The 15,385-nt window shown below is 47.4% G+C and overlaps 1 protein-coding gene across 3 annotated transcripts in view; it reads right to left on the bottom strand.

Moving 5' to 3' along the window:
* Nucleotides 1-13,266, bottom strand: part of STX6 (syntaxin 6) — a 60,363-nt gene extending 47,097 nt beyond the window's left edge. Inside the window, exons 1-4 of one of the 3 annotated variants that reach the window (XM_075936814.1) lie at nucleotides 13,082-13,266; nucleotides 7,886-8,055; nucleotides 7,111-7,205; nucleotides 788-850 (exon numbers count right to left, since the gene is read on the bottom strand). In XM_075936814.1, the coding sequence (XP_075792929.1) occupies nucleotides 788-850; nucleotides 7,111-7,205; nucleotides 7,886-8,055; nucleotides 13,082-13,116 (363 nt within the window). In that variant the 5' untranslated portion in view covers nucleotides 13,117-13,266. The remainder of the gene's footprint in view (nucleotides 1-787; nucleotides 851-7,110; nucleotides 7,206-7,885; nucleotides 8,056-13,081) is intronic. The other 2 variants (XM_075936815.1, XM_075936813.1) reach the window with 2 other exon arrangements.
* Between the last annotated feature and the right edge of the window lie 2,119 nt (nucleotides 13,267-15,385).

Below are 15,385 nucleotides of genomic sequence, written 5' to 3'. Positions count from 1 at the left end.
TCAGCAGTCACTCAGAATTGCTACTGGTCACCACTAAGTGAACTTGCAGTCTTGTAGCTATAGTCCAGAATATTGTCAAAACTACTTTTAATGAGCCAGCATTCAGGTGAACTCATTACAGCATGACGCTAATATGTCAGCAGTGGCTTTCTAGAGGTCATAACTTCCTTCAGACTGAAAAGGAATTGGGGAAAGAAAGGAACTCCAAAAAAAGTCCCTGCAAATTCAGTAGCTTGCTCCAAAGTTATCAATACTAGAATTGGGTCATACTTTTCTCTCTCAGCTGCATTATTTACTCCTGGCAAAATCCAGATACAGAAGAAGTAGGTCAATCCTTGAGGGGGCCATTTAGGGATCTGGGGCAAATCTGTCAGGGATGGTACTTGGTCCTGCTGTGAGGGCAGGGGACTGGACTCGATGACCTCAAGGTCCCTTCCATCTCTATGAGATGGTATATCTCCATATATTAAACCAGAGCAAACTGTGTCTGTAAGAACAAGTGTTCTCACTGGTTACAAGCCACAAAATGGTTCCTTTTCCAGTTTAAGAAAAATATTGTTAAAAAAAGCTTCTTGAGGGAACAAAGTAAGATGCATACTGGCAGTAAGGTGTTTAAATAAGTATTTATTTTGTTTAATACTAGCGTTTTACCTTAAGGTACATGAGCCCCTTAGAAAGTCAGTGCACTTTCATCCAACACATAGCATAAGTCAGCAGCTACTATACTTGAAATACTGGAAGGAGTTATCTATCATTTTGAAGGATTCTTGTGGCTACTGGTTCTCACCTGCCTGTTTTTCCTTTCAGCCAGTGCCTGTACAGATGAGTTAGACATCTGATCCTTCATTTCCTGTTTATTCAAGAAAAAAGCATAGGATCAAAGTTTAAATGATATCCATTCTTTTAGCAAACTGGCATAATTAAACACACATAGCAAGTTTTATGTAGGATCAAAAAGCCCTTTAGACATGTGCTTTTTAAAACTGTTGGAAGACAAAAGTACTATTACAATTCACAACTGCACTAATGCTAAGGAAAACATTAATGCTGCTTCGAAACCCTTGTGGCAGAATATTTTGAAAATGTTAGAGATTTACTACTGGTTTTGCTCCTCCCCATTCTCCACTACTATAACAATGCTTGACTTGTGTAGTCGTCTGAAGGAATATTCTTCCCTAAGTGGTATATGTGAAGGACTGTGTTCTAGCGGCTGGAAGTCAGGCCTGCATTTTCCCCTCATGAAGTGCCAAGCTGCACAAGCCACTTTCTGTGCTTGAATTTCTCTGAAATAACATGGGTATAATTCTCTCTTAAGTCACTGTGAAAGTGCATGGAAGTCTTCTTTAACCAATTTTTAAAGCCCACTCTGAACTCTTAAGCCACTATGATAGCAGACAACTTTGAAAACTAGTTACATTCAGAACAGTCTATACCAGCGATGGGCAACCACAATTAATAAGTGGGTCACATGAGTGGCCCTCCATACTAGTGGGTGGCATGCACATGCCCTCTCTTCTCCCTACCCCACACCTCTCTCACATACTAGGCTACTGGACCCCGCACTTATCTTCTCCTTGAAGCGGACAGGGGACTGCAGACAGGGGAGTTGAAGAGGGAGTTGAGCAGAGGGAGTGACTGATGGTGATGAAGACCCGAAGCGCTTGTGCCAGTACTTCTCCTGTCTCCTCCACCTGTGCCTGTATCCAGACAGAGAACCTGAGCATGGATGCCTCTACCCAGGTCCTGGTGTGGTCTTGCTGTAGTTGTGGCTTGCAATTCCCACTGAGTGATCTCCAGGCTGGGGGAGACAACTGTTGTGAAAGGTGCCTGCTGGTGGAATCTCTCAGGCAGCAGGTGGGAGAGCTACAGGAGGAGGTGGCCAGGCTGAGGAGCATTCGAAGCCATGAGGAATTCCTGGACAGTATTCCTGTGGAGTCCACGGAGGTCACTGTCCTAGGATGTGGGACTGTTGACCAGCCACTTATGGAGGAGGCAGTGGTGCAGGGTGAGCACTGGCAGCTGGTTACTTCCGGCAGCAGGCAGTGTTCCACCCCTGCTCCTAACCCTCCCACTGTGTTGTTACATAACCGTTACACTTTACTTTCAGCAGGAGACAAGGAGTCACCCCCCACAGTGGAGGAGACCAGGCCTTGCACCACCAAGGTTGAGCAGTCTCCTGCCACCACTGCGAGGAGGAAACGTAGGGTAGTGGTGGTTGGAGACTCTCTTCTGAGGGGAACGGAGGCACCCATCTGTCGCCCTGACAGCTCATCTCGAGAGGTATGCTGTCTGCCAGGGGCCCGTATTCGAGATGTTACGGAGGCATTGTCGAGGATTATCCGGCCCTCTGACTACTACCCCATGCTACTCATCCACGTGGGCACAAATGATACTGCCAGGTGTGACACTGAGCGGATCAAGTGTGACTACAGGGCTTTGGGAGTACGGGTGAAGGAGTTTGGAGAGCAGGTGGTATTCTCTTCTATCCTTCCTGTCAAAGGTAGGGGCCCGGGCAGAGAGAGGTGCATCCTGGAGGTGAATGCCTGGCTGCGACGATGGTGTCGCCAGGAGGGATTCGGCTTCCTTGATCACGGGGTGCTCTTCCAGGAAGGACTGCTTGGCGGAGATGGAGTTCACCTTTCCAGGAGCGGGAAGGCCTTGTTTGGACACAGACTGGCTAACCTTGTGAGGAGGGCTTTAAACTAGGTTTGTCGGGGGCAGGTGAGCAAAGCCCACAGGTAAGTGCTGCATGTGCGGGACTGGGAGATGGGTTGGAAATGGGGGGGACTACGGCCTATAATGGCAAAGAGACAGGAGGGTCAGGGCACAACAGGGAGGCAAGATCAAATCAGTATCTTAGATGCCTATATACAAATGCAAGAAGTATGGGTAATAAGCAGGAAGAACTGGAATTGCTAACCAATAAATACAACTATGATATCATTGGTATTACAGAAACCTGGTGGGATGGGACGCACGATTGGAATGTTGGTATGGAAGGGTACGGCTTGCTCAGGAAGGACAGACAGGGAAAAAAGGGACGAGGGGTTGCCTTGTACATTAAAAATGTACACACTTGGACTGAAGTGGAGATGAACGTAGGAGATAGCTGTGTAGAGAGTCTCTGGGTTAAGCTAAAAGGGGTAAAAAACGAGGGTGATACCATGCTAGGAGTCTACTACAGGCCACCTAGCCAGATGGAAGAGGTGGATGAGGCCTTTTTTAAACAATTAACAAAACTATCCAAAGCCCAAGATTTGGTGGTGATGGGGGACTTCAACTATCCAGACATATGTTGGGAAACTAACACAGCGAGGCACAGGCTATCCAATAAGTTTCTGGACTGCATTGGAGACAACTTTCTGTTTCAGAAGGTTGAAAAAGCTACCAGAGGAGAAGCTGTTCTGGATTTGGTTTTAACAAATAGGGAGGAACTAGTTGAGAACTTGAAAGTGGAAGACAGTATAGGGGACAGTGATCACGAAATAATAGAGTTCATGATCTTAAGGAAAGGTAGAAGGGAGACCAGCACAATTGAGGTAATGGATTTCAGGAAGGCAGATTTTGATAAGCTCAGAGAACTTGTAGATAAGGTCCCATCGGAAGCAAGACTGAAGGGAAAAACAACTGAGGAGAGTTGGAAGTATTTCAAAGGGACGTTGTTAAGGGCCCAAAAGCAAACAATTCCGCTGTGTAGGAAAGATAGAAAATATGGCAAAAGACCAGCTTGGCTTAACAAGGAGATCTTGCACGATCTCAAAATAAAAAAAGGAGTCTCATAAAAAATGGAAACTAGGACAACTAACAAAGGATGAATATAGGCAAGCAACACGGGAATGCAGGTGCAAGATTAGAAAGGCAAAGGCACAAAATGAGATCAAACTAGCTACAGGCATAAAGGGAAACAAGAAGACCTTTTATAAATACATTAAAAGCAAGAGGAAGACCAAGGACAGGATAGGCCCACTGCTTAGTGAGGAGGGAGAAGCAGTAACAGGAAACTTGGAAATGGCGGAGATGCTCAATGACTTCTTTGTTTCGGTCTTCACCGAGAAGTCTGGAGGTGTGCCTAACGTAGTGAATACAAGCAGAGAGAGGGTAAGTTTAGAAGATAGGATACACAAAGAACAAGTTAAAAATCACTTAGGAAAGTTAGATGTCAGCAAGTCACCAGGTCCTGATGAAATGCATCCCAGGATACTCAAGGAGCTGATAGAGGAGGTATCTGAGCCTTTAGCTATGATCTTTGAAAAATCATGGCAGACAGGGGAGATTCCAGAAGACTGGAAAAGGGCAAATATTGTGGCCATCTATAAAAAGGGGAATAAGAACAACCCAGGAAACTATAGACCGGTCAGTTTAACGTCTGTCCCAGGGAAGATAATGGAGCAGGTAATTAAGGAAATCATATGCAAACACTTGGAAGGTAATAAAGTGATAGGGAATAGCCAGCATGGGTTTGTGAAGAACAAGTCATGCCAAATTAATCTGATAGCTTTCTTTGATAAGATAACGAGCCTTGTGGATAAGGGAGAAGCGGTGGCTGTCATATACCTAGACTTTAGTAAGGCATTTGATACGGTCTCGCATGATATTCTTATTGATAAACTAGGCAAATATAACTTAGATAGGGCCACGATAAGGTGGGTGCATAATTGGCTGGATAACCGTAGTCAGAGAGTGGTTGTTAACGGTTCTAAATCCTGCTGGAAAGGGATAAGTGGAGTTCCTCAAGGGTCTGTTTTGGGACCTGTACTGTTCAATATCTTCATCAATGATGTAGCTATTGGGATAGAGAGTACGCTTATTAAGTTTGCAGATGATACCAAACTGGGTGGGGTTGCGACTTCTTTGGAGGATAGGGACATAATTCAAAATGACCTTAGCAAGTTAGAGAAATGGTCAGAGGTAAACAGGATGAGGTTTAATAAAGAGAAATGCAAAGTGCTCCATTTAGGAAGGAACAATCAGTTCCATACATACAAGATGGGAAGCGACTGTCTAGGAAGGAGCATGGCGGAAAGGGATCTAGGGGTCATAGTGGACCACAAGTTGAATATGAGTCAACAGTGTGATGCTGTTGCAAAAAAAGCAAATATGATTCTAGGTTGTATCAACAGGTGTGTTATAAGCAAAACTCGTGAAGTCATTCTGCCACTCTACTCTGCACTAGTTAGGCCTCAGCTGGAGTACTGTGTCCAGTTCTGGGCGCCACATTTCAAGAAAGATGTGGAGAAATTGGAAAGGGTACAGAGAAGAGCGACAAGAATGATTAAAGGTTTAGAGAACATGACCTATGAAGCCAGGCTTCATGAACTGGGCTTGTTTAGTTTGGAAAAAAGAAGATTAAGGGGGGGACATGATAGCGGTTTTCAAATATCTAAAAGGATGTCACAAGGAGGAAGGAGAAAATTTGTTCCTCTTGGTTTCTGAGGACAGGACAAGGAGTAATGGGCTTAAAGTGCAGCAGGGGAGGTTTAGATTGGACATTAGGAAAAAATTCCTAACTGTCAGGGTGGTCAAATAGTGGAATAAATTGCCAAGGGAGGTGGTGGAATCTCCCTCTCTGGAGATATTTAAGAACAGGTTAGATAGACATCTGTCAGGGATGGTGTAGGTGGAGCTTGGTCCTGCCTTGAGGGCAGGGGGCTGGACTCAATGACCTCTCGAGGTCCCTTCCAGTCCTATTATTCTATGATTCCACGCCCTCCCAGCACTTTGAGGGCCACAAATCCACTGATTCACCCTCCCTCCCAAAGCTTGGACAGCCACGAAGTGCTGGGTGGGAAGAGAAGCAGGCAGTGTGGGGTTCCAGTGCCCCAGAGCACAAGCAGCATGTGGAGGAGGAGGGCCGAAAGGGGGTCCAAGGGCTGCAGGCAGAAACATAGTATGGCCCACAGGTTGCCCACCACTGGCCTATACTGAAAGTGAGACCACCTGCTACCATGAAGTGAAGCAGTAGGATATAATTATAGTAAGTGTCAGATATCATCAGAATACCTGGTATGTTCTTGCTCCAGGCAATGACTGTTAAAAACATTACAAGATACACACACAAATACACTAGGACCTCCCCAAAGAATTACTTTTCAAAGCAAGCATTCCAGTAAATGCGTTAAATGCTAATGAAAGCTGTAGAGCTATGAACTAAAAGTTAGAACTAAAGCCATGCCTAAGAATTAAAAAATTCCTAAGAATTAAAAATAAAAACAAGACCATGCTAGTGATTTACGTTTAGTGGTGTTCTTGAGCTGAGTTATTGTCACATTAGTCAGACTGCAGTCTGGACAAGAGGACACAGTGTGAGCTAGCGTGATCTGCTCTCAAGATAAAAAACAAGCAAAGCAGCCACATACGCATGTATTCATTACCTTTGTCAGACAGTTTCACAATTAGTTCCCTAAAAAGCAGGCTTCTACTTTAGGAAGAATTGTAGTTAGGTAACAATGCTGCCAATCGGATAAGAACTCTATTCCCAGTCAGAACACAATTTGGTGCCTGGTCAGAACCAGCAGAAATTATTTGTTTGGGTTAAAATATTAAGCAATGGGGGCAAAATCTTAAATCCAATTGGGAGAGAACTTCTTAACTATTTACTTATCAGATGTTAATACTTTCTCAAACGGGGGCGAGGGGAGGAAAGGGAAGAGGGGGAATTACCTTCTGATTATTAAAACCCCTTTCAGCCACATGAATCTATCCTACTCATTCAGGCCCACCTCAAACGAACTGACCTTTTCTCCATACTTACTGCACTCACTGCTCCTCCCTTTTATAGAATGGGTGGGCAACCTTTTTGGAGGCTGGGACCACTGACCCACAGGAAAATCAATCTGGGCTACACGCAAGTGAGAAGTAAAAAAAAAAAAAAACAAAAAAACAAAAAAGCCACACCCCCGAAACCCTCACTGATGTGGCACCCAACTGAGGAGAAAAACACTCCCCACATTCCCATCGCACACCAAAGCCTAGGAGGGCCCAGCCTAGTACGTTTTGGGTCTACTTTTCAGCGTCAGTCTAATATCAATCTCCAGTACCTGGAAGTGGCCATGGGCTTTTACACAATATCACTGAAAATCCCCTCCATAAACAAGGACCCAAGTTCCTTACCCTGACCACCTGCCGTGTACTTGTGATAAAGGCTTTTCTTACACCCAGCTCTGTGGCATCAAGGTTGAATTTCCGAGGGTTTGCTTCAACAATGCGTAAATAAGTCAAGGAACTATTTAATTGCTATTCAGCATTTGTGATGATCTAGACATCCTGCCTGCCTGGAAAGTGCTCACCAACTGCTATCATTCCTAAGTGTAACTGAATCTTTCAAAAACTCTGGTTAGCAAAATGCTAGATAGGAACATAATCTTATCATTACAACCACTAATGGAAAGTGGCGGCGAAGGAATGCATTCTAAAGGACATGTATTAGCATCAAGAGTCTACCGCTTCAAGATTTGGGTTTTCTGATCTGTGCTGTGTAAAACTCTGTTTGAAATTAAAATGGGGGAGGGGGGGAAGAGATGATTTTGGAAGGATGTTAACATAAGCTTGAACACAAACTAAATTTATCCCATGGAAGGGGCTTTAGCAAACAGAATAAGTCATTTTAAACTGCATCTTACAGGGAGAAAAAGATAAGGAACACATTTGCTTGAAAGTATTTTAAGTTATTCTTTGAAATGTGAGAAAAGCTGGGATACAACTGACTGTGTTGTCTAAACTAATCTATACACATAAAGCAGTCTAATACAAATAGAACTCCTATGAAAAATTTATATTGCGTATGATGCATGCGTGACACATAAGCTGTACTGATCTACAGGCTAGTTATTATGTAGGTTCATCTCTGATTTTCCAAAGGACTGCAGCAGCCCTATAGAAAGGATATTAATAGTTTCGTCCAAATCTTCCAGATCCCACTCGATACTCCGCAGGTTATTCCTGAGCTCATTGGTGGTCCAGTCAACTTCTTCTCTTGTGGCTGTGGAGGGATCTTGCAGGAGCTCTGTCCATCTCTGGAACAGCCCCTGCGCTGTGTTCACTGCTTTTTGTACCTCCCTGCAATTAAGATGAGAAGATAGATGTTGATAATTAGCATGCATTCTCTGTACTGACAAGACTAAGGGCTTGTCCAGAGGGGGAAACTGTCTAATCTATTAGTTATGCCGGTCTTTTCTCGATGTACATAAACCCCAAGCAGGGAATTGTTGTCACTAATTTTCACTATAAACCTACCTGCATCAATAATCCCCAGAAGTTCTTCCTCCACACCCTCATTTCTTTTGAACATGAAAGATTCTTTACATATAGTAGATGCAAAACAGTCAGTCAGCCTCTTCTCTCCCCTCGTGGGCTGTGTCTAGACTGCATCCCTTTTCCATAAAAGGGATGCAAATTAGACACATCGCAATTGCAAATGAAGCAGGGATTTAAATCCCCCTCGCTTCATTTGCATAAACATGGCTGCCGCTTTTTTCCGGCTTGGAGCTTTGCCGGAAAAAAGCGCCAGTCTAGACGGGGATCTTTCGGAAAATAAAGCCTTTTCTGAAAGATCCCTTATGCCTCTTTAAATCCCCGCTTCCATTTGCAATTGCGATGTGTCTAATTTTCATCCCTTTTACGGAAAACGGATGCAGTCTAGACACAGCCATAGTGTGGTAGGAATTACCACATTATGAAATTGTTACAGCAATCCCAATTTTTGAAGGGACCCAATTCTTCAGCCTAATGCTGCCACATAACTAAATCTTCATACACTGCCGTAGTAGTTACACTGTTGCACCAATATTCTTTGCTGAATGGAGGAAGTAGACTATGCTTTACATCTTTCATCACATAACTGGGAAATGCCTAGGTAACACTGCAATATCAACTACATATGCATGCTTCTCCTTCCCCTCCCTCCCCCCCAATAATTTCACTTCACAAAGGGCAATAAGAATTGCAGGAATTATCCTCATAGAATTTTTACATGGATTGTGTTCAGCATGGCCCTGATTATTTTAATATTACCAGTCAAATATGAACTGCCTTTGCTGCTGCCACAAGCTTCATGGAAAAGCACATTCAATTTATATAATGGAAATGCATGCTTTTCTGATGGCACTAGGACCATCATTTAATTGTTTAGGGTAAGAGGATAAGTAGCAAATGTCTACCAGCAAATGTCAGTCTTATTCCCGTGGAATACAAATTCGAAATAAGAGGAAGACAGTGTGCGTATCTTTATTTTGTACCCCAATATATTTGGAAAAAAATCTACTTAAATATCAACTAAAAGACTATCCTCAGAGCTAAATCTGAGGCGGACACAAGCAGAATTATGTCATCTTAGGGGACAGCACAAGAGAACCTAAACCCCTTCTTTCACTGTATCAGCAAGTCTCCACCCTCCTACTAGACATTCTGTGAAGTTTGACTGGACATAGCCCAGCTACCAGCCCAAAGTATTTTATTTTCTCTCCCTAACAGCAAGACATCCTTGAAGCAAGTTTCATTTTTACCATCCACATTGGTGAACTCTTACCCTCTCTCCATATTCACAACCGGTTTTTCCTCTGCTTCCCTGCCTCTCTCTCAACCATCTGTTCCTCTTGTCATGATTTCATTAGGACTTGAAATTAAGATAATAAACTAAAAGCTTGCACTGGAAAATTTTGACTCCTTCAAACCCAAATTCTGCAACCATATACAAGTCAAGCCACATTAATAGCACTCAGACAATTTCCCTATGCAAGCAGCTCCCCCATAATATTGGTTTCCCTCTATTTTTTGCACATTATCCCCAATTTAAATTCACTTTAAGGTCTGTAGCCCTCAGCATTCATGTAGCAGTGACACACTGCCCCACCACAATTGCATCATATTACTTATACGCCCTCTACAATCTCCTTAAAAAAAGACCCTATTTCTTGCATCTGCCTACTTGTCTCCTTAGGATAGAGCAGTGGCTGTCAGTATTTCCACACTACTGTGTCTCTTTCATAAGCCTGATTTGTCAAGTGTGCCCCCAAATTTCACCTCACTTAAAAACTATTTGCTGGCAAAAGAGACACAAAAATACAAGTGTTGCCGCACACTATTACTGAAAAATTCCTACTTTTGTTTTTACCGTATAATTATAAATCAAGGAATATAAATACAATACATTTCAGTATGTAGCATCTGAAGCAGCATGAACAAGTCATAGTCTTCATGAAATTTAATTTGTATGAATTTTACTAGTGCTTTGTGTGTAGTCTTTTTGTAAAACTAGTTAAATAGCTAAGTTTATGTACCCAGGAAGACCTCTGCACATCCCCAGAGTAAGAGCAGCCTAGTAGAGAACCACTGAGATGAGGGTCTTTCCTCCTCCCCCGACCCATTTGTCTCCACTCATCTCAAGCAAAATATTCTCTCTATGCCAGGGCAGCCACAGGCTCAAGAAATGCATGCAACCCCTTCAAACACCAAACTATTGAAAATATTATAAACCACAAGAAACAGGCAACTCATTAGCCAGTCCACACGCTCTCTGCAGCAGGCTGGGTTCCAAAATCCGTAAAACTGCTTTCTCCTCAAAATCCCTGCCTAGGTTGACAGAACTGTAGTTTTGTTACTCTAACTAGGGCTAGGCCAACTCAAGTGGTCACGCCCAAATAACGATTACCAGAGTTAACTCTGCAACCAAGAAATACTTTTCCCAATCTCATTCTCTAACCACCTATTATTGTTTGTGTACATAGGAGATTTTTTTATCCCGAGTTTAACTGATTGACTATTAACACAAGATAGGTTTATCAAGGATAGGCTGGGCAGTCTATACACACTTGCTGCAAGGTAAACATTTCTGGTATACCCTAGGCTCAGCCCACACTAAAAGAAATCACAAACACTTGTATCCTGGAAAAATGTTTGGGAAGTGGGCAGCGTAACCTTCACAAACATTAGCTCTCAGGTTATTAGGCAATATATTAGAGAACATACCATCCCAGTGGACTATGATATAGTCCCTTGTACCTCCACGGGAGCAAATCTGCTGCTGGAGGTGTGGCCACCCATCCCACATGCACCCTAGGGACGTTACATATAGTGTAACTGAATAAACTTAAAAAACAACAAATGCATTGGTAGCATTTTATAGACTAACAAAACATGTAGTCTATAAAAAGCTCATGATACTATCTACATGTTGCTAGTCTATAAAGTGCTACCAGACCATTTGTTGTTTTTTAAGTTTATCCTGTACAGACTAACTCGGCTACCCCCGAAGCTTCCGTAACTGAATAATCATGTAACCGCACAAAATATTATCGGTTATGCCACTATTCAATAGTCCGCAGGGGGCAGGACCAGCAACCAGTGCACTCCTGGCTTCAGAGGCAGCCATGCAGGGTGGCATGCGGAAGCAGTCTGCAAGGGGAGCCAATTTAAAAAACAGCGCCCCTTGTGGACTGGCTGCCTGCTGCCCTGCACTGCTCTCTCTGGGTATGTCTACACTAGCCCCCTAGTTCGAACCAGGGAGGATAATGAGGGCGACCGAAATTGCAAACAAAGCATGGGATTTAAATATCCTGTGCTTCATTAGCATATTCCCGGGCAGCCGCCATTTTGACTAGCCCGGAATAACTGCCCACGTCTACACGCAGCAGAGAAGAGCAATTCCAAAATAAACCCCTTATTTCGAATTGCCAGTTAAACCTCATTCCATGCTTCATTAGCATGTTCTCGGGCAGTTGCCAAAATGGCGACCGCCCGGGAACACGCTAATGAAAAGCAGGATATTTAAATCCCACGCTTCATTTGCAATTTTGGTCGCCCGCATTAGCCTCCCTAGTTCAAAATCGGGGACTAGTGTAGACATACCCTCTGATAAGGAAGCAGCAGCATGTGGAGCTGGGACCCCTGCTGACAGGGACTGCTGCCCTGAAGGCTGCTTCATGGTATGTGGAGCAGAGAGCTTGGACCCCCTGTGAACAGAAGCTGCTGCTTGCAACAGCCTCTCCTGCACCCTCCTTTCCCTGCTGCCTCTGAGACCGCAGCATGGAGGGGGCAGGCTCAACCACAGAGCCGGTGCTGTGGTGGGGGAACCAGCTTTTAAGCTTGCTCCCCTAACCACTGGCTCCTACCTGCCCACCCCAGTATGCAAGGGGGGGAAGGCAGATCCACAGAGCCCATACGCGTGGGGAGCTGGCGTGAAAGCTGATTCCCACATGTATCAGTTCTAGCCTATGCCCCTCACTGCTGCCTCTCTATCAGAGGCAGCAGCATAGGGAAAGGGGAGCAAGGGCGGCAGATCCAGTGCTCATTGGGATCCTGCTTAAAACCAGTTCCTCATGGGCACCAGCTCCCACTTCCCACCCCTCTCCCCCCCCACACTGATACAGAGGCAGCAAAGGGGGTGGCATACATGTAGTCAACAAGATTAAACAATAAGCCTAGGCTCATTGGTTAATCGTATAATTGGCTACTTGTTGACATCCCTACTTGGGACAGAGCATGAGGCAGGTGGGGCCAGAAGCCCATACAAATTTGTTTCCCTTTGGTAAATAGGGAGAGAAAGGTTAAGTAGGTGGAAGATTCCAGGGAAGTGGGGAAAAGCAGGGAAAGTAAAGAATTCCTCCACCCCAGAGATTCTCTCACCTCTTACAAAGGTGAGGAGAGTACGGATGATCCCTGCCCCATCTCACTCCCCTCCACCCATCCGCCCATCTTCTTCAGCACCCCTGCCAGTCACCCCAACATTAACCCTCCGTCTGCCAGTTACCCTCCTCCCTTACTTAGCCCCCCCACCCAGCCCCCCAACATAACCCTGCCCCCCCACCCAGCCCCCCAACATAACCCTGCCCCCCCACCCAGCCCCCCACTACCCTGCCCCCCAACATAACCCTGTCCCCCCACCCAGCCCCCCAACATAACCCTGCCCCCCCACCCAGCCCCCCCACCCAGCCCCCCAACATAACCCTGCCCCCCCACCCAGCCCCCCACTACCCTGCCCCCAACATAACACTGTCCCCCCACTACCCTGCCCCCCCCCTCAGCCCCCCCGACACTACCCTGCCCCCCCCCACACCCAGCCCCCCCACATAACCCCGCCCCCACTCACCCCTTCACCACGAAGAAGGGGTCCTCCATGGACATGGCCGCCCGGGCGGGGCCGCTCCCGCTGCACCAGGCGCCCGGTGCGAACGAGCCCGCACAGCGACCCGATCCCCGCCCCCGCCGGGGGCCCCGCCCACTCCGCCGTCACGTGACGGAAAGGGGCGCGCCCCAGGGGCCTTGTCGCCGCTTGCACGGGGGAGGAGGGGGGAAGGGTTTCCTCTGTCACGTGACAGGCGGACGCGTTCTGCGGCGGCGAGGCAGGCGGCGCTCTTTGTCACGTGACAAGACAGCGCGCGCGCGCGCGCGCGCACATACATATACCCCCTTCCCCTCCCGCGAGAAGGGGGGGGAGGGTGCAAATTTCCCGCCAATCCCTCAGGCGCTGCGGGTGCGCATCGCTGTTCGAAGCTCGCACGCGCCGCGCCTCCGACTTGGCCCGGGGCGACGGGCCCCTCAGAATGGCCCCGCCCTGCACGCACCTCGCACCCACGTGGGGGTCTGCAGCTGCCTGCGGTGCCAGCCCGATGCACCCTCCCCCCATCCTTGCTGGCTTGCCAGGGCTCACAGGGGACCCCTGGCTTGGGGGGATCTGCTGCCCCCTCCAGCCACGGCAGGGGCCTGGCATCGCCTCTGGGTCAGAAGATCCCCTGGCGGGGGGGGAGCCTCTTGCAGTGCCAGGCTCTGGCTGCCCCATCTGGCCCCTGCCCCGTTTAGTCCTTCATGTGTCCCCTAAGGGTAGACTGCAGCTGGCAGCCCTGCCTGGCTCCAAGAGCCTAATACTCCCCATTGCCTGGCTCCAAGAGCGTCTAATACTCCCCATTGCCTGGCTCCAAGAGCGTCTAATACTCCCCATTGCCTGGCTCCAAGAGCGTCTAATACTCCCCATTGCCTGGCTCCAAGAGCGTCTAATACTCCCCAGTGCCTGGCTCCAAGAGCCTAATACTCCCCAGTGCCTGGCTCCAAGAGTGTCTAATACTCCCCATTGCCTGGCTCCAAGAGCCTAATACTCCCCATTGCCTGGCTCCAAGAGCGTCTAATACTCCCCAGTGCCTGGCTCCAAGAGCGTCTAATACTCCCCAGTGCCTGGCTCCAAGAGCGTCTAATACTCCCCATTGCCTGGCTCCAAGAGCGTCTAATACTCCCCAGTGCCTGGCTCCAAGAGCCTAATACTCCCCAGTGCCTGGCTCCAAGAGTGTCTAATACTCCCCAGTGCCTGGCTCCAAGAGCCTAATACTCCCCAGTGCCTGGCTCCAAGAGCGTCTAATACTCCCCATTGCCTGGCTCCAAGAGCGTCTAATACTCCCCATTGCCTGGCTCCAAGAGCCTAATACTCCCCAGTGCCTGGCTCCAAGAGCCTAATACTCCCCATTGCCTGGCTCCAAGAGCCTAATACTCCCCATTGCCTGGCTCCAAGAGCGTCTAATACTCCCCATTGCCTGGCTCCAAGAGCCTAATACTCCCCATTGCCTGGCTCCAAGAGCGTCTAATACTTCCCATTGCCTGGCTCCAAGAGCGTCTAATACTCCCCATTGCCTGGCTCCAAGAGCGTCTAATACTCCCCATTGCCTGGCTCCAAGAGCGCCTAATACTCCCCATTGCCTGGCTCCAAGAGCGCCTAATACTCCCCATTGCCTGGCTCCAAGAGCGTCTAATACTCCCCATTGCCTGGCTCCAAGAGCCTAATACTCCCCATTGCCTGGCTCCAAGAGCGTCTAATACTCCCCAGTGCCTGGCTCCAAGAGCGTCTAATACTCCCCATTGCCTGGCTCCAAGAGCGTCTAATACTCCCCAGTGCCTGGCTCCAAGAGCCTAATACTCCCCAGTGCCTGGCTCCAAGAGTGTCTAATACTCCCCAGTGCCTGGCTCCAAGAGCCTAATACTCCCCAGTGCCTGGCTCCAAGAGCGTCTAATACTCCCCATTGCCTGGCTCCAAGAGCGTCTAATACTCCCCATTGCCTGGCTCCAAGAGCGTCTAATACTCCCCAGTGCCTGGCTCCAAGAGCCTAATACTCCCCAGTGCCTGGCTCCAAGAGCCTAATACTCCCCAGTGCCTGGCTCCAAGAGCCTAATACTCCCCAGTGCCTGGCTCCAAGAGCGTCTAATACTCCCCATTGCCTGGCTCCAAGAGCGTCTAATACTCCCCATTGCCTGGCTCCAAGAGCCTAATACTCCCCAGTGCCTGGCTCCAAGAGCCTAATACTCCCCATTGCCTGGCTCCAAGAGCGTCTAATACTCCCCATTGCCTGGCTCCAAGAGCGTCTAATACTCCCCATTGCCTGGCTCCAAGAGCCTAATACTCCCCATTGCC

This window comes from Pelodiscus sinensis, chromosome 9, assembly GCF_049634645.1.
Source record: "Pelodiscus sinensis isolate JC-2024 chromosome 9, ASM4963464v1, whole genome shotgun sequence".
Taxonomy (NCBI): Eukaryota; Metazoa; Chordata; order Testudines; family Trionychidae; genus Pelodiscus; species Pelodiscus sinensis.
This window is presented reverse-complemented; position numbering and strand designations above follow the sequence as displayed.